This window comes from Aspergillus multicolor (assembly GCF_047715735.1).
Source record: "Aspergillus multicolor strain CBS 133.54 unplaced genomic scaffold BDW74scaffold_24, whole genome shotgun sequence".
NCBI classification, from domain to species: domain Eukaryota; kingdom Fungi; phylum Ascomycota; class Eurotiomycetes; order Eurotiales; family Aspergillaceae; genus Aspergillus; species Aspergillus multicolor.
The window spans coordinates 108543-127809 of NW_027395975.1; the positions used below are offsets into that span (position 1 = coordinate 108543).

The 19267-nt window shown below is 39.1% G+C and overlaps 2 protein-coding genes and 1 non-coding gene across 3 annotated transcripts; 1 reads left to right on the top strand and 2 right to left on the bottom strand.

Moving 5' to 3' along the window:
• Positions 1 to 11042: 11042 nt before the first annotated feature.
• On the bottom strand, positions 11043 to 14213 carry BDW74DRAFT_158346 (SLC26/SulP family anion transporter). The gene is made up of 2 exons (XM_073725300.1): positions 13395 to 14213; positions 11043 to 13347 (listed from the first exon to the last, which is right to left on the bottom strand). Exons 1-2 carry the CDS (start codon positions 13827 to 13829, stop codon positions 11311 to 11313), a joined length of 2472 nt encoding a protein of 823 aa, XP_073581042.1. The 5' UTR covers positions 13830 to 14213; the 3' UTR covers positions 11043 to 11310.
• A 111-nt stretch (positions 14214 to 14324) lies between these two features.
• BDW74DRAFT_158347 (uncharacterized protein) lies at positions 14325 to 14981 on the bottom strand. Its single transcript, XM_073725301.1, has one exon. It carries the CDS (start codon positions 14939 to 14941, stop codon positions 14492 to 14494), a length of 450 nt encoding a protein of 149 aa, XP_073581043.1. The 5' UTR covers positions 14942 to 14981; the 3' UTR covers positions 14325 to 14491.
• Positions 14982 to 16809: 1828 nt separating this feature from the next.
• Positions 16810 to 16882, top strand: BDW74DRAFT_t160. The gene has a single exon. It is a non-coding gene; the product is annotated as a tRNA-Lys (tRNA).
• The last annotated feature ends 2385 nt before the right edge of the window (positions 16883 to 19267 follow it).

The following is a 19267-nucleotide window of genomic DNA, read 5'->3' on the forward strand; positions in this document are numbered from 1 at the left end:
AAAAAAGATAAACCTTATAACTATAAACTGGCATAAGTAGTTTGCTAGAAAGAATCTAGCCAACCATGGTAGGATTATATATTAAAATATAATAAACATAAAAACTAGATGTTCTTAGAAAACCCTGTTTATAGGCAAGTTAATATCAAGTTTACAGAAAATTATAAGTAAGTATTAAATTGTAACGGCCTAGGATATAGAGCCAGGTATGAAGCAGAACACTAAGAAAAAGGGGGTAAAACAGTGGTTAATCTCTAGGTTATATATTATAAAGACTAACTCTTGGCTAATTAAGCTACGCTAAGGGTTAGCCTTAGATACATAAGAAGAATTAGTCGTGATATCACCGTGTTCCATTCTTCTTATATTATTAAACCTCCTTCGCCGCCTGAGGCTGACAACTAATATATAAAATTATGTTAATAATAAATAATTTTATTTTATAAACTAATTTACCCTCTTTCTCCTGCTAAATTAACAGTGTTACGCCAAAATATTAATAAAAAATATTAAATATAAAAGAATTATAAAAGTTGTGCTAGGGTTATATAACTTTTATAAATCTTTTTACTAAAAGACTATATAAACTGCAAGTTACCTTGCGGTTTCCCTAGAACCTATTAAGTAGCGCAACCGGGGCCTTGTAAGCCTCAGGCATCACATGCCTACCAGGCCTTACAAGAATCTAATCCTTTAAAAGTCTAGCAGGAGCACCTATCCTTTTTATACCTTAAAAAATAAAGGATTATAATTATGCGTGGATTACCAGGAATTAAATAAAATAATAGTTAAGAATTAATACCCTTTACCTTTGATTTTAAAAATTCTTAATTACCTATCTAGAGTAACTTAATTTACTAAAATTAACTTAAGAAATACCTATTGTTATATTTAAGTTAAGGAGAAAGGCTGCTGGAAAATAGCTTTTTAATATTAATATAAATACTTTAAATATATTATTATACCTTTTAGTTTAATAAATACCCCTGCTATATTTCAAAGCTATATATATTTTATATTATATACCTTAATAACATTTTAATCTTTTTTTTGATTAAAATCCCATGTTAAACATGTAAAACAGGTCCTAGAACACCTGCAAAAAGCTAAGTTATTTATAAATTTAAAAAAATATTTATTCTTTAAAAAAAAGGTGGAATTTCTAGGGTTTATAATTAACTAAAATAGTGTTAAAATAAACCTAAATTAGATTATTATTATAATATCCTGGGAAGAACCTTGTTCTTATAAAGCTTTATAGTTATTTTTAGGTTTTATAAACTTTTATTATTAATTTATTTATAATTTTTCAAGAAAAGCCCTTTTATTAATAAATTTAATAAAAAAATATAAAAGAAGGTAGGCCTTTTATATTTTAAGAATCCTAAAAAAAAATAAGTATTTTACTTTTTACTTAATACTTTCATAATAGTACCCTTATTAAAATATTTTAATCCTAAGTAAAAAGGCTAATTAAAGGTTAATGCTAGTATAAGCAAAATAGCAAGAATTTATTTATAATTAAATAATACTAAAAAATAGTACCCTGTTATATTTTAGTTATATAAATTTACTGGAGAAAAAATTTATTAGTTAATTTTAAATAAGAAGCTTTTTATTATTATTTAGTTATTTTATTATTAAAAATAGTATTTAAAAGAATCTCCTTATATTATTATAATATAATTAAATTATGAAAATCTCTGTTTTTTATACAGTAGTATAAGAATAATAAAAAATAAGTAAAATAATATATAAATCTTACTTTTTATAATTTTATTATTTTTTATTATTTAGGGAAAAAGAAACTTGCAGACACTCCTTTTTAAAAGTATAAAAATATATACTAAATATTAAAAGAAGACTTTTTAGCCCTAATTTAATAATATTTAACTAGTAAAGTAAAGGTATAAACCATTACTATTTAAAATTTAATTTAAGATAAGGAACTAGATCCTTCTTAGGAACCTATTATTAAGGTTTAAAATATAAAAAGTTAAAGAAGACACCATATTTATAATAATCCTTTTAATTTTAAGACTAAATTAGAAGTGGATCTAAAATTTAATAATTATAATATAATAAATATTCAATTTAAGCAAAATTAGGTCCTACATTATTACCTTATTTAAAATACCTATATTACTAAGGACATTTACTCTAAATAAGTATTAAATTATTTAATAAAGTTAATTTAAGTATTATAATTTATAAAAAACTAGACTAAGAACTAAATTACAAGCTTAAAGGTTAAAATGCCTGGGTTTAAGAATTAATTTATATAAAAAAATAAATTACTCCTGTTTAAGGATTAAATATATATACTATTAAACTAAATACTAAGGACTAAGATTATTTAAGCTTATTATAATAACCTTATTATAGGATATTTTATAGTTAAATAAACTAAAATATTAATTAAATAAAAGTTTTTTAAAGTAAAATAAGATCAATAATTAAGTCCTATACCTGTTCCTGCCCTAATTACTAATATACTATTGCGCCATAACACTGTTTATATAAAAATCTTTAACCCTTACCAAGACTAACACGCCGTTTTAAATAAATTAGCATGGATTTTATTACCAGACTACCCCTAATAACATATTAAAAAGTGCATGTTAATATAATCTTTATAATTATAAACTATTACTTTAAATAGTCCTAATTTATTCTTATTTTTACCTTAATTTAAGCACATGAACTTGCTAAAGTATTTTATTAATAATAGGTTTTAAAATAGGGTTAACCTAAAGGTATTATATTAAATTAAGATTTCTTATTTACTAGTAAATACTAAGGAAAGCTATAGTTCTACTACCAAACTAAAATTTATTTATTAATAGCATTCCACCCCTAGACTAATAGCTAAACTAAGTAAATAGATTAGGTTTTAAAATAATATTTACAGTATTTTTGTATTAAAAACTAACTTATCTGGCTAAATTTATTAAGTATAGCATAATTTACATGTAATAATGCCTGGAATAGCATTATTAGCATGTTACCTTATTAGGTGGTTATTAATTAAGACCCTGAACTTATTATATAGCTCGCGGACGAGCCTTGGCGGACAGAGGTACTAGCAGTATTAACAAGAATTAATAAATTAAATAAAATTTATTACAAGTGTGATAAAGAATAGGAAAAGAATATAAAATAATATTAAGAATATTATAATTAGTATTAAAAAAAATATAAATTTTGCACTGAAATAATAAGTTAAGCTTAATACTAAAAATTTAAAGCTTAAAGTTCCTGCTAAGCTTAAACCAAAATTTATTAAACTATTTTATATTTTTAATAAAATTAGAATAAATGCTTATTACCTATGTTTACCTAAAAAATATAACTAAATTTATAATATTTTCCATGTTTCCCTGCTCGAGCCATGGCAAGGCCGAAATAATATTAATATAATACCAAAACTTAAAAAGGACAAAGAATGGGAAATTAATAATATTATAGCATAAGATATTATTAAGAATAAAGATTTATACTTAGTAAAGTAAAAAAATTAGCCTTTTAAGTATAACTAATAAGTACTAATTAAGGATATTAATGCCCTGGATTTAATATAAAAATATAAAAAGAAATGTTAAAGAGAAAATTATTTTAAAAAGGTAGTAAAATAAAATCGCGCATGCCGCGGAAGACCTTGCTAAAATAACACTAAAAAATCACTATTTTAGCCATAAAATTATAAATTTTTATAATTTATAATAAGCCTTACACATCTACAAGCCCCTACAAAAGGAAAAGCACTAGAAAGAAAGTAAAAAAAAATCATTTACTAAAGGGAACAAACCCTAAACAGAGCCAGTGTAAGGCCTGGTAGGCATGTGATGCCTGAGGCTTACAAGGCCCCGGTTGCGCTACTTAATGGGTTCTAGGGAAACCGCAAGGTAACTTGCGGTTTATGTGGTCTTTTGGTAAAAAGATTTATGAAAGTCATGTGACCCTAGCACAAACTCTTATAGCCAGGAAGCCACCGCGGTAACTGCATAATAATATAAAAAACTTTTTAAAATAATAAAGTAAGCTTGCTAAAAGGCAGCTAAAGGTAAAATAAATCTTAAGCTTTTAAAAAGCAAGAATAAAGGTTATTATTATTATATATTAAATATATATAAGACCTAAAGTAAAAATAACTAAAAGGCCTGAAACAAAGCCTAAATATCCTAAATAAAAATAAGAAATAAAATCTTTACCTTTTTAATATAAACTGTAATATTTTTTTATTAAAATAAAAGTTATAAATTATCTTAATAATCTTAGTAAAAAAGCGCTCTTTTATTATAATTTACTAGGTAAAACCGCTGTTACCCTTAATAAAATAAAAATAGGTATTAATAACATAAGTAATATTTTTCTTTTTAAAGGCTAAGTAATTAGGAGCTGGAATATAATAAAAAAGGGCATAATATAATAAAGTTTTCTTATAATATTATATAATATTTTTATTAAAATTTTTTTTAATTTTTATTATTAAACCAAACTTTTTTTATATGCCTTCTTAGTAAGTTTAAAGGCTTTAAGGAGGTAAAACATTGCTTAATAAATACTAAGCAGTAACTTATTATTCTAAGTTATCTTATTCTTTTTACCCTTTTTGCCATTAGGTCGGGGCTAAAACCCGTGGTACCAGGTTAAAAGGCTAGCTAAATTAGCAGCATTGCCTATTATTATTAATTTAGTTAAAGACCTTGCGTATTAGTACCTAAATAATATAAAATAAAGGGGTATTTATTAACTTACAGGTATTATTTCTCTTATAGCACTGGTGGTATAAAATAAAAAAGACTATATTTATAATATAGTTAATTAAGAAGAATTTAAAGGCATTTTCAGTGTTTATTACTGCTAAAGCAGTATAAAAATAATAAAGGCACTAGTAAACTTTTAAAATAACCAGAATCTTAATAATATTTTTCTTGCGCTTCGGGGCCATAATAACAGTAAAATAAAAAAAAATAAATAATAAAATTAAGATAAAAACACTTGCGAAGTAAATAAAAATAGAATATATTTATTTTAAAAAAATATAAAAAAAAAAGAAAAGGGATTAAAAAAAAGAAATTATTATTTTATGTTTAGCTACTTATATAAAAATTATTATTATAATAATAATCCTTAAGCCTAAATATAACCTAATTGAGATAATAATAATCCTTGGCTGGATTATATTTAAATTATCCCTTTATATTACTTATAGTTAAAATAATAACATATAATATTATTTAAATAATCTTAATATAAGACTTAAATACTAACAAGGTAACACTGGGTAAATCCCCTATAAATAAAAGTTATTATAAATACCTTAATCTTAAGCATAAAACTATAAAGTGCTTAAAAAAAGTAAAATAAAGTTATTAAAAAATATAAAAGAATCTAATATAAAATTCTTAATATTATTTATAGATTAAGGTTAATCTTTTCAGGAGCAGGCAGAATTATTAGCCTTAAGTAATAAAAAACTCAATAATATAAAAAAAATAAAATATAATAATATTATAACTAATTCTTTTTATATATTTAAGACTAACCCTTAGCATAGTTTAGTTAGCCAAAAGTTAGTCTTTATAATATATAACCTAAAGATTAACCACTATTCTACCCCCTTTTCCTTAGTGTTCTACTTTGTACCTGGCTCTATACCCTAGGCCGTTACAATAGTATTAATTTTAATAATATTATTTTTGCTTTATAAAAAGAGAATATATTATAAAACATGTTAAGTTTAATAGGTAAACTATTAGTCTAATTTATTTTTTTAGCTTTTTTTATTTTTTTAAAGTAAAATAACAGTAAATATATAAGCGTAATTTTAATATACTTTTATAAACTTATATTAACTTAAAAGTAAATATTTTGCTTCTTTATTTTTAAACTACTATTAACCTGTAAATATATAAATATATATTATTTAAATTATAATATTTTATAAAATAATTAAGTATTTATATTTAATTTACTTAACTCTTATATATAGCCTTATAAAGTTTTTTATTATTTTCTTAAAATTAATAATTTTTAAAGGTACTTTTTATATTTTATTAGTCTAGTTTTTTTCCCACTGTATCCTGCCATAATAGGGCATAATAGTTTTTTTAATTTAAATATACTTATTTTATAAAGTTTAAACTAACTATATTTACTTAAATATAAGTATTAATATTTATTATTATCTTAATATTTTTTAAAAAAATTTTATAATTACTTTAGTTTATAAATACTTACCTATTTTTATTTAGGAATATTAAACTAAAGTTTAAAATCTTACTTTAGCTTTTTATTCTTTCCCTTTTAATCCTTATTTATTTTAATATTTTAATTTATAAATTTATCTGGTTCTCTTGCTAAATATTATTATTTTAATTAGTTAATATACTATTTTATTTTTTTAAAGCTATTATTCTTACTATTAAATTTAATCCCTATTTAATATTATATTAAAACTAACTTAAGAATATTTATATTTTAATAATTTATTTTCTTTTATAGTCTTATACACAGGTAAATTATAAGAGCATAATAATTTTTTATTAAGATTATTTTTATAATAAATACCCTTTGAATTTATAGTTAAATAACTAGGTGGCATAGTGTCTTTTTATAGGTAGCTTAAGTAAAAAGTTAAAATTATAATAGCCTAGGATATAAAGCCAGGTATAAAGTAAAATACTAAAAAAGGGGGTGAAATAATGGTTAATCTCTAGGTCATATATTATAAAAACTTATTCTTAGCTAACTAAGCTATACTAAAGGTTAGCCTTAAATATATAAGGGAATTAATTATAATATTACTATATTTTATTTTTTTTATATTATTAAGCCTTTTTTACTGCTTAAGGCTAAGAAGCCCTTTATAAGCTTATTAAGCGCTTGCTTAAAAGAACTAAAAAAGCTTTAATAATCTTAAGTAAGTATTTTTTTAATTAGAAAGGCTTTTTTATATAATTAGTAAATTATATAAGGCATAATAAGTATAAAAAAGCTTATTAAACCCCCCCTTTACCTCCTAAAATGGTAGGTATATAAATTATATAATTTAACCTGTTACCTAGGTAGGATTATAAGGCTATATTTTAGCTATATAAAAGTTACTTTAAATATTTTATATAAAAAACCTGTTAGTAAGCCACGGGATATGCCTTTAAGAAGTTAAGTTTATTAATATAATTATATTTTAACTATATCTTTACCTTAATAAGGCCCCCGTAAGCACACTTAATAAACTAAAATAACTAATATCTAGTAGTTATAAGAGGTAAGATAAATAAAAAGGTATATACATATATATAATATTATTATTTTTATATATTTTATTAAACTTAGGCATAAGGTAGCTTTTATAGTTATTTAGAACTAGTAATTAAGACTCCCCCTCTTAATTTATATAATTATTATAAAAATAAAGCACTTTTTAGCCACTAAAGGCTTATTTAATTTATTTATTATTTATTTATGCTTACTTTAATCCTCTAGTTATATAGTAAATTAAGTTTTTTTAACTATTCTTGTATATAAACCTTTTTTTAAAAATAATGCATATTAAAATACTAAATCTTATAAAGCTAATATACTTAATTATAATAACTTATTTATACTGGCCTAGTTAAATAAGATAAGGCCTTCCTGGCATATTTAATTATATAACTATATTAATAATTATAATAAGACCTATAACAAAGCTAGTTTTATTAAAATTATATATATCTTTATTTAAAATATTATGTGTTATTTAAACCTTTTTAAGTCCTTAAACCAAGCCTAAATAACCTTTAAATCTTTATATAGGGCATATAAATAATTATATTATTAAGTAATCAAGATTTAATATTATTATGGCACTTAATAAACTTAATGACCCAGTTCTTTTTAATAGGCTTAAAAGGGATTTATAAATCTTCTTAAAAAATTATATTGGCTATTTATTATACATATAAAGGCCTGGGGGTAACCCCATGCTTATTCTTTATTTTAATTTATTTAATTAATATTTTTTCCTGGTTTTTAAAAAGTTAATATATATAGTTATAGTATTCTGCTTAAAATAAGTGTCCTAATAATTAATCTTAAAATATTAAATAATATAAGGCCTGGTAGGCATGTGATGCCTGAGGCTTACAAGGCCCCGGTTGCTCTACTTAATAGATTCTAGGGAAACCGCAAGGTATCTTGCGGTTTATGTGGTCTTTTGGTAAAAAGATTTATGAAAGTCATGTGACCCTAGCACAAACTTTTATAAATAAGGCACTTTAAAAGCCTTTACTACTTAATAAATACTTTAAATTTTAGATTTTTAAAGCTTATATTATAAGCTAGATCTTGCCCTCTTACTTTATTAAATTTTAACAGCATTAGCGCGCTTTTCATGGCATGGTTATTATTTAAATAATTACGCGTTGAATGCGTGATGATTTTTTGGTGGGTGACCGGACTGACCGGGAATTACGTTACCTAAGGCTGCTTTGTCAGGATGCTTAGGTACACGAAGCACCGAGGCAACTTCAGGGATCTTACATGTACGTCACGAGATGGAGCAGTCGCAGTGCGGCCAGAGCTAATGCTCCAACTATATGGGCGTCCTAGTGCTTATGCCTTACTCAACTGTATTCATATCAACGGCAATCATGGGGGTTTCAGTCCTGACTCTTTGAAACAAAAGACATGATGCAACCCTCCTCCACTGACAGCCCACCAAAACACAGATATTGCTGCCCCCTTAGCATGAGATATTCGTAGACTACAGTAGTAAAGCGTTTTACACTCACAGCCGACGACGACAATCCAGCGAGATGGCACTGAGTCCCGCTTCCCTCCGATCCTTCGAGTACCTACGTACCTAACCTATGGTAATTACTAATGCACGGCCCTGGTGGCTTCCGGGGGGTTGTGAAGTCCTACAAGTAACTCACCTTTCTCATCCCATCAACCAACCGACAAAAGCAATACGTGCACAGACTTCATCTCAGTCATATCGCGCACCAATTCAAAGACAAGAACGCCACCAACCTGATCATCAATCTCGCCATATAACAGTGTCTGCGTAGCGTATGACTTCAACCGATAAAAAACTCGACCAGGAGAGAGGATTTTCGAATATCTTGCGGCCTTTCAAGGTACGATAATCCATCGGCACTGAAGTCTGCCGGGTTCTTTTTAGAAGGCTTTACTTATTAATGTGTCTTCGGGTTGTTTCGATTCGACTTGGTTCGTCTAGTTCGGTAGGTGATTTCTAAACATCTTTCTATCGATGGCCAGGCCGGGTGCGTTCGGTTTCCTTCCCTTCTCTTCCTTTCTCCTCCCTTTCTTTCGTTTCTCATCTTTCCCTTATACTTTCTGCCGTGTCCTCTGAGAGCAAACGCTTTAACAGCAAGTTATATATGAATTTGATTTGTTGAACAAGCTGGCTGTTTAAAGACACATATGGACGCCCTGGGCCTAGAGACGAAAACGCCGGTCAGGAAGACTACGATGATTACAACCTCGATGATGTAGAGGAGAGTTGAGACCGACGAGGAAGCTGAAGACGACGAGAACGACGATCCAGTTCTTAGAGAAAGAATGTCAGCCGAATAAAACACTGACAGCAGGAAAACCGAAAAGACGAGATAGCGACGAGGATGATGATGAAGATGAAGACGACGAAGGTAACCCAGTCAACGGCTAATCCCGGTGATAATGACAGATATGAGCTGTAGAAATCATTGGCGAAGATACTCCTGCTCCTGTTTTTGCGTGAGCTACATCCCCAGTTCTACTTTTCATACAATGCATCTTCCTGGCTCTAGGTGCATTGTTGCCCGGATATTCAAGTTCGGTCTTCATGTCCGACTTTTCCAGGTTTTTCACTAATCAAGGTTCTTCTACTCCCATCAAGACAGATATAGAAAGGCGTAGAATCAACTACGTTTACAAACCTCTCCCCCTTTCGAGTCTCACAGAGTCGAGTTTCACAGGGAACCCTCTGGTAGCTATTAGTACCATACCTAGATAGGTATGCTTGCCATACCATAGACACCCCGAAGATGAGAGTATACGTCCTTCTACTTCCACTTCCATCAAGGCGCGTATAGAAATATGCAGAGCCAACTACCTAGGGTACGCTTACAACCACTAATCATCTCTCCTTAAGGCTCTCTCACGAGGAGCCCTCTGGTACTACCTAGGTATGGTATCTAAGCAGGATTTGCCATTCCCAGAAACAATCCGAGGCTGTCTTTATGAATGGGAACTTTTACCTTCCACTTCCATCAAGACAGGTACAGAACAGTGTAGGGTCAGCCACGATGACAAACCTATCTCACCTATCTCGCAGAGAACACTCTGGTACAATGGTATCTAAGCACACTTTGTCATACCCAGAATCAATCCGAAGAAGTCAATGACTCAGAACCTTAATTCCCCAACCTATATAATCCAGTTTTTAGTCACCAACCTCCATCTTCTCTTCTTTCCCCTTTACACACCAATTCGACACTTCGACATAACACTCCAACGCAAAGACGACAACTCATACCCGATGAATCCCGACAAATGCCCGATTGCGGTGATGACCGACGCACCATCAGCGGTATCCAAGGACCAACAAGCGTCGGGTCTACGATAATGGAAATGCTTACATGATTATCTAACTCTTGACAGTAGTAGTTACTTGTATTAGTAGTAGTTGTAGTTGTAGTTGTAGGGGCCCAGCCACTCCAGTCAGGGCTGACTCTGGCTTGGCTGGCTTGGCTGCATAATGTTGCCTGCCCAGGTGGCTTGGCATTATGTAGCCAAGCCGGACTAGTCGGACTAGCCGGACTAGGCCGTGTTGGATTGAGTTATTAGGTAAGGTACTCCGTATTTATGCATGGATGTGTAGATGCACATGTATAGTTCTGTGGGTAGTTATGCATGGTTTGTTTTGAGTAGGTTCGAGCTGAAGGTGAAGGGATGCATTGGATGGCATTGCATCGATCTATCCGATGTTTATATCATGACGCACATGGTTTGTTTCAGCAAGTTGAAGGGAGAGTTGAAAGGTGAAGGAGTTGAAGGGATGCATTGGATTGCATTGCATCAGTCTATCCGAGGTCTATATACAGGACATACAAGGTTCAGCAGCTCATGGGTATACGTAGCGACGGTGATACAAATCAATCAGGATCAGGTTCAATCAAGGTGAAATGAAGATTAAGTTAAATAGGTATATCAAACATCGAACAGTCACTCGCTCAAAGCACAAGGACAACACGAACATGAGGGGAATATAAAATCATCTCCATCCAGGGAGCAAATCGCAAATCGTCACGCATCGCATCACGCACTCGACACCTCGACAGGCTCCTCTTCCGGCGAGTTGGCCAGAGCGCTCTCCAGCGCACTCGTGATGTCGATGTGGAAGAACGGCAGGTTGACGCCCTGCACCATGGCCATCTTGCGCCGGTTGCGGTACGCCTTGCTGTCCTTCAGATCGCGCTGCAGCTTGTCGTCGTCGCCGATGCTCGAGTTGGACTCCTCCTCGATGCCGTGGGTCTCGCGCTCGGTAGCGTGCGATGGGCGCTTAAGGCCGCTCTCGAGATCGCCGGCGTGGCGGGTGTTCTCGTTGGCGACGATCTCGGCATGTGCGGCGGCGGAGGCATGTCCCTCGATTTCGGTGACGCTGAAGATGGGCTTCCAGCGGTGGAAGCCGTCGTCGGAGGCAGGGGTGGGGTAGCCAAAGCCGGCGGCGGCGAGGGCGCGCTTGGTCCAGCGGTTCTTGACGTGGGCGAAGTGCCATTGTACCGTGCGCGGGGAGGCGTAAATGTCGAGTTGGTTGCGAACGTCGATCAGGTTCTGCACCGAGGTGACGTCGACGTTGTTGACGGAGGAGAAGTCGAGGATGACTGCACGGAGGGTCGGCAGGTGAGATCGGTCTTCCTCCTGCTTGCCCTTGCGAGGGCCGGGGTTGTTCCACGGGCGGTCGCCAGGGTTGCTGTAGGTGAAGGGGTTGGTTCGGCGGGTTTGCTTGAAGATGGTGTCGACAAGGTAGTCGGTGTAGTGGTTGGCATTCGGGTAGTTGAACCCTTCGGAGAAGCGGTAGATAAAGATGCCGGGGAAGGGCTGCTCGATCTCGACTTCGGGGTTGGAGCCGTCGGTGTGGTTGATAGGGAGGAAGATGGAGCGGGTGCGGTCGACGTCGCCAAGAGCTGGCTTGGCCTCCTCCAGGACGTGGTCGCCGACGACGGAGTGGATGGTAACGCGGCCGAGGAACTCGCCGCGGGCTTTGGCCACGCGGAACAAGAGCACTGCAACGGAAATGCAGACTGTGCAGTAGACGCCGATTTCGATTGTGGTAAAGACGGTGACAATAACACCAATGAAGAAGATCACACAGTCAAACGGCGAAACGCGATAGAACTGGTAGACAACATCCGGTGGGGTGATCAAGTCGCCGACAGCGTGGATGATGACACCCGCCAAGGAAGCCTTGGGAATATACCAGAAGAGCGCGGGCAGAGCGTAGATGGCAAGAAGGACGACAACGGCAGTGATGACACCGGCCAGCGGAGTTCGAACACCTGCCTTGGACTTGATCGCGGTACGAGAGAAGGAACCGGTGGCCGGATAGCCGCCGAGGAACGGGCCGAGCAGGTTGCTGACACCGATGGCGACCAGTTCCTGAGACGGGTCGATGGTGTAGTTGTTGACACGTCCGAAGGACTTGGAGATGGCAATGTGCTCGATGAGAAGGACGATAACGGCGGCGGGCAGTTCGCTGGCAAACGTTTTGATGATTTCCGCGTTGACGGTAGGAACGGCGGCGTGCTGGAAACCTCGAGGAACGTGTCCAAGCACCTTGAAGGCAGGGTTGTCTTTGCGGTGGAGGTTGGTCGCGGCGCTGATCATGGTGTAGAAGAGGATCACAAATACAGTGCGCAGGGTAGAGACGAAGAACCACATCTTGGCACGTTGCGGCTGTTTTTTGGCAGCATAGTTGCAGCCAAATCGGATGATGTACAGCATGGCGCAGGCGGTAACACCCATGGCAGCATCAAGCGTGGACGTTGGAAGTTGCTTGAGAGTATCGATGATGGTCCTGTAGGTAGCGCCTCGAGTATTGACGCCGGACTCGCCGAGCATGGTGGAAACCTGTCCGGAACAGATGTTGATCGCGGAGCCTGTCATGAAGGCTGTGATGGCCGGGAGGGGGATGAAGTCGACAATGAATCCGAGACGAGCAAGACCCATAAAGCAGACAATTCCACCGCAAATGATCGCTAAGCATGACGCGATAACGTGCCCTTCGAGTTCAGGATGGGTTTCCTGGGCGCCGGTGACGATGTTTCCAACCAGAGTAGACATGACGGCAACGGGCTGTTACTTTGTTAAGACTGCAATCAGAAAGGATTAAAGATACGTACACCAATGGTAATGTCTTTTGACGTTGCGAAAAACCAGTATATCAGCACTCCCATAAAGGACGAGTACAAACCGTACTCTACGTCCAGCTGCGCAAGCTGGGCGTAAGCCATTCCCTGAGGAACGACGACAGCTCCAACAGTGATACCGGCGACGAGATCTCCGATAAGCCACGTTCGGTTATACCGAGTAATCCACGATAGGAAGGGAAAAAGTCTGTAGAAGTAAAGGCCGACGTCTCTCCATGAAGGTGTAATTTCGGCGAACCATTCAGCCGCAGTGGGCTCAGGCTCGACATAGGAGTAAGTGTCAAAGGTGCCGACTGAGAAGGTCGACTCGCCGCGGGTGACGGCATCGTGTTGTTGCTTCTCGGGCAGCTTCAGTCGCAAGACCTTGGCCGCGCCGTGGCCGAGCTTCGTGGCGAGTTCGCTAGGCATGGTGTGTGTGGTGAGAGAAGATGGGGGAGAGGGCGGAAGTATATAAAGTCGGGGCGGACACGAGCCCTAGTTCGTAGACCACCGGGGTCTGACGACAAAATGCAACCAGATGGTGAATCGCAGATAAGACAGAGTCGATGAGGGTCGGATAAATCAGAGATTTAAGCGAACTTGCTAGCCATGTCTGAAGGATGAGGAGGCAAGCTTTTAAATGAACCAAGACGGACCAAGGATGTCGTGATTGAGAGATGTAAATGCGAATAAGGGTCCCCCACGGAACTCGTAAAGCCAAGGGTATACAAGGTATAGCGCGAACTCTAGAGGAGCGTATAGGGTGGGAAGAATGCACCGGGCACGTTTGAGAGACGGCAAGGCGAGGCGAGAGAGGGCCGACGAGGAAATCAGGGCCGAGGGGAAGCTGGAGATGAGTCGACAGCAACCGATGGAGGAAAAAGAAAAACAGCAGGCGAGGTGAAGCCTGGGGGAAAGTTTTATGTATTATTTTAGGCTCTGAGGCGATCTCGCGAGACGAGACGGGTTGACGGTGGGGGCTGCACGAGAGCAAAAGGCCCGCTGAATCGTCACACAGGGCCCGCGCCACGCAGCAGAAAAAGCAAGCCCGAAGAGGGAAGACAAGCAGAGGCCAGCAGGATCGTCAGCGGTCAGCAAGCGAGCATCGGCAGTGGACAGCGGGCGTTTAAGCTTGTCGAGGGCGCTGGCGTAATAGGGCCCATCCGCTCGTGGAGTGGGCTTTTCGCCGCTTGGTCTGGAAGCTCTGAACTTCCATGGTTGCGCTGTCGCTGGACCAGAATCTGGCCAGGAACTGTCCTCCGGGGCAGATTTCTGATGCCGGTGGATGATCTCATGCGATAGAATTGATAAATCCCGATGACTCCGATCGAAAACCAACAAGCTTTGGTGAAAAGGCAGAGAAAGAAAAGTTGATAGAGGCTGATACTGCCGTTGCCGACCGCCGTGCAGGGACAAGAAACCCGCCAATCAGAGAAGACTGGAGAAAAAGCAGCCAATAGGAAGAGCGGGAGAACACGCCATCGTTCGGCCAGATGGTGAAAGCTCAGTCTCCACGTGTGGGTAATCCTCGGGATAAGCATGACATAGCTGGGCAGACAGTGTACGGAATGCGATTGTCAATAGATATGTTGACGGTTTATATAAGAAAACAGTATCAAATACTCCGCAGTAACAGACTGTATGTAGAGACAGAGTGGTAGAGGTACTCCAGAGTAGTTCGTGCATAGTGCCGCTGACTCATCTAGCCTCTTGGCAGCGCCTTACCGTTGTCGGCATCAATTACGACGACATCAACGACGACTCAACCCCTTGAAACACTCCTATCGTCTTTGTATCGGAAATGCATCGGAGATGTCTGGACTCTGGACTCTGCAACAAGGTGGGTGCCGCCAGCCTGATATCCAGATTGCAGCCAAGATGCGCCTGCAGGAATCAAGAACCCTGGCTCCCCACCATCCGGTCACCTCATCAACAGTAAAATCGCGTCATCATTAACCTGCATCCAAACCCACCAAACCGCTTATCCACGAAGTCCGACACAGAAATGAACGTCAGGAACAGCTGGATCATCGCCGTGATATTCGCATTCCAGAAAAATTCCAGCGATGCACCGCGTGTATGACAGGTATGACAGCTACCAAAGTCCATGGACGGACCCGCTATCACCAGCACAGCGTACGATGAACCCCTTGTCCCTGCACTCGCCATCGCAGCCTATCATGAGCCTCACCAGACACAAACACCATCAACCCATGTCCGCGGAGTCACACGGTGCTCACGGCATCCAATCTAACCACCGCCCACCCCACGACACAACGCCGGGGCTGACAACCCTCTTTGGCACTCACTGGCCGCCGGGCTTCTGGAAGGATTCGCCCTCACGATTAACCTTAATGTCGCCATTTTAGCCGCTGATGAGCCATCGCTGCCCGCCCGCCACTGCACCATCAGGATCCCTTGGAGCAAGCTTGACATCCCAACAAGCAGGACGAGCACATTGGCATCCCAAGCCGACGCTTATTCTGATGACTGCCGACAAACCTCGTATTTGGGCTCCGTTGTCCTTCGTATTGGCTTGCCTCTTGAGGTGCAGCTGCTGCAGCTGCTTTGTTGCGCGTGCGTTTCGCCGCCCCTGATCGTCTAGACTCTAGACTCGCTTATTCTGCGATCTGGATGGATACCCCCCTCGCTTCACTTGCTCAGCAGAGTTTCCATTAGTGATCGCGTGCCCGTGGCTTTTGTTCTGCTCGGTGCATCTCCCTCAATCGGCGCTGCAACCAATGTCGCCATCTGGTTGTGGCGGCTCGCTCCAATATGCGCTGGTTGTTCCAAATAGTCGGCCGACTGTTCAGCTGAAGGCGCTGATTTTCTCTCTAACGGAGTAGCCGACTAACCAGTAGCAGTGCTTGCACAGGACGTCCTTCATCGATACTGCTTTGTAGCGCCTACTGCGGGAATCATTGAGGGAATCTACAACCGAGTCCCTACTGATTTCCAACTCAGAGCCGCGCGACTTGCCCCTTGCGTCCAACCCCTCCCCCAGTGCTACAGTGAATCCCGATTCCACATGGGGACTGATCTTGCACACGTTTTGACTCGAGTTCCTAGTCTTACCTTTGTTGTGACATTGTGACACGGTAACGGTGACATTACATGGACAACCCCTTGCGGCATGCCGATACATATTTTGTCCTGGCCCAGGCCTCGTTTTCAACTCAGTGTGACTCTCGACTCTCGACTCCTTAGAGAGAGTACAAATCTGCATTATCTTTTTGCTTAGACCGTGCTAGTCATCCCTCGCATATCTATAGGTCCTAGGTACTCCCACTGTCGCCAACCCAGCATGGCGGGCAACTTCCTCAAGGCTCATGGTCGACCTAGCTCTGCTCCCCTTTATTGGTCTCTCTCTCATAAGACCAACTAATAATCAGTCCTTCATCCAATCACAGCCGGGCTAGCTCAATCGGCAGAGCGTGAGACTCTTAATCTCAAGGTTGGGGGTTCGACCCCCCCGTTCGGCTTTTCTTTTTGTTTTTTTGCGGCATCTACGTGTCCGACGCATTTCCAGAGCGGTTGGCATCTTTTTGTAATTCATATACATGGTTTTTATCGGTTTTGTTAGAGTTCTGTTTACGCAGATCGACGTTCTCTGGTGGATTCGGCGGTCTCAGTGTCTGGTGTACTCCGTAGCGCGGTGCGCAACATGGGTTACCGACCGGAGCCCTAAGTATGCAAAATAAAAAGTACTCCTAGTATGTTAATAAAGACCGGCTCTCTTGATATCGCAGTGAGCGGTTTTTAGCAGGCTATGACCGACAGGCTATGTACGTGAGTATCCATGGGGCCACGGTCGTGTCAGCGGAGGGGGCGTTGTGTCGCTTCCCGCCGCGAAAAATATATAACCGTGTACTAGGTTGACCTACTAATGGACGCCTTCGATTAGAAAACTCTGTGTCTCATGCATACATACCAAGGTATATTTTGTATCTTCCCATATTTCAAGGAGTTACATTGCTCCCATAGCGGAACTATAGGCATCAACCCATCTACCCTACATTTACGGTAACCACTACTTCGCCAACCCCCTTCGCTTGTCTCAGCAAATACACTCTTGCTCGTCGGAGATGCCATATCGCATGCACTGCTCTGGGCTTCCGGCCCTCATGGTCTGCGCCATGTTTCTTCAGATCTTGGCCCCAAGACTTCTTCAAACAAGGTCCTAGATCCAGGATCTACTTCTACCGATGCGCTTCGCCTTCAATCGAGCAACCCTCACCATCATTCGCGGTTCTAGATATAGGGCAGGGACATGCACGACCGACTCCGATAGAGCCACATTGGACTCGGACGGCAAAGGCGAGTGAACGCCCAGCTTGCGGTGCTAGAGGTCGCCCCAGTGGCGCGGGAGGACCCTCCCCACCAGCAGCGTCGTCGAAAACGCTCTGGCCAAGGACTGTCTGCATCCCGTTCCACCCTCCGCCTCGTCCGCGACTGGCTTCATGTAAGCCCGAGCGCTTACCGTCTAAGAGACCCTTGCCAGATGTATATCGTCTCTTCTGGCACCAAATTTGATGGCAAATGCAACTTGTTCAAGGGCTCTTCGTGCTCTGGCTCTGCTAGGCTGGAGTAGGCCGGCTGCTTCCGTGGATGAATGCAGATGCGAAAGGTTCATCTTTTCAGAGTCACACAGAGCGAGTAGGGCCTCTGCGCTTAGGGCTAAGCTTGTGAAAGGTTCCTGAGGGCAAGAGTATGCCACTGCGCTAACCACTTGAGACTTTCTCTGTCAATTTATGCACCCGAAACCAGGAGGTGCTGGAAAATAGCGACGGGCACAATTTGGCAAGTATCTATCACTAGCCAGGCGCGATTATATAGCCGTATGCAGCGGCTTAAAACTCAATTGCGAATAATCACGCCTGGCTCGCAGAGATCGGGGGAAGAGACTTTGATTGCAACCCCTTCAGATCGACCTTCTCAAGCAGGAAAGGCTCTTTCCATCTGATCCGTATTGTCCACAATTCGCGTGGCACGAATGGAACCTTCTTCAAGTTTCTGATTCAAGCTCGAATACCCTCAGCGCGTGAGGCTCATCGAAATCCGATCCCCGAGTCGATCGAACTTTCAGCATCGTGCCTCTTGATGCCCTTGTTGGATCTCAAAGAGTCGGACGCGTATGGACGGTTCTTGTAGCAAATCAAGCGAAGTAGACTCAAGGAGGAGAATGATGGTGACCAGAATTCTGACCATGAAGAGACGAATTGTCCCGCGTGATTCTATGCATCAGGTGTCGTGTACCAGAGCACTGAGTGCCAGATCCAGAAAGGAGGAGAGCCGCGTTTCCTTCTTGTCCGGAGTCAGTATAAAAGACGCACAAAAGTCCAGGCTGTCGAGCGCCACGATCTTACCTCTTGCACCAAAAGTAGCGCGAGGCTGCAGCTTCTGCCTCGTATGAAGGCTCGCAGCAAGAGTCGACGCCTGCCTATGCTATCCTAGCTTTGCTGAGACGAAGAAACCTGAGCAGCAAAGCCATGATCTCATCAAGGCCCCGAGAGACCAAGGCGATTCCGAATTCAATCATGGAAGTAGGACGAAACCTCGAAACAGGTACACCAGATGTTTGTATCTCAGAGTTCCGCGTTAAGCATATGCCCATCGAGCCACTTCCTGATATCCCGAAAGTCCGATCCTCAGTCGCGCAGCACTCCGAGGGCACGGCAAACCGGGGAATGGGCTGGAAACGCGGAGGAGCATGCTATCATCGTCGGGGCGCAGGTGTACCGCAGGAACTATCTTTGCCGAATGCCGAGTGGGCCATTCTATCCTTGAGGTAGGAGTTTATTTCGCTGCAGCACTAGATCTTCATGATTCGGTACGGACTGCTTCCGTGTCTCGCAGAGCCCCGCGTA

What these genes read in the sequence shown, in the direction of transcription:
- BDW74DRAFT_158347 (XM_073725301.1), bottom strand. Translation starts at nt 14,941, where the DNA reads ATGCTTATCCCGAGGATTACCCACACGTGGAGACTGAGCTTTCACCAT.
- BDW74DRAFT_158346 (XM_073725300.1), bottom strand. Translation starts at nt 13,829, where the DNA reads ATGCCTAGCGAACTCGCCACGAAGCTCGGCCACGGCGCGGCCAAGGTC. An exon ending in CAAAAGACATTACCATTGGT is followed by an intron (nt 13,348 to 13,394) that starts GTACGTATCTTT and finishes ACAAAGTAACAG; the next exon opens with CCCGTTGCCGTCATGTCTAC.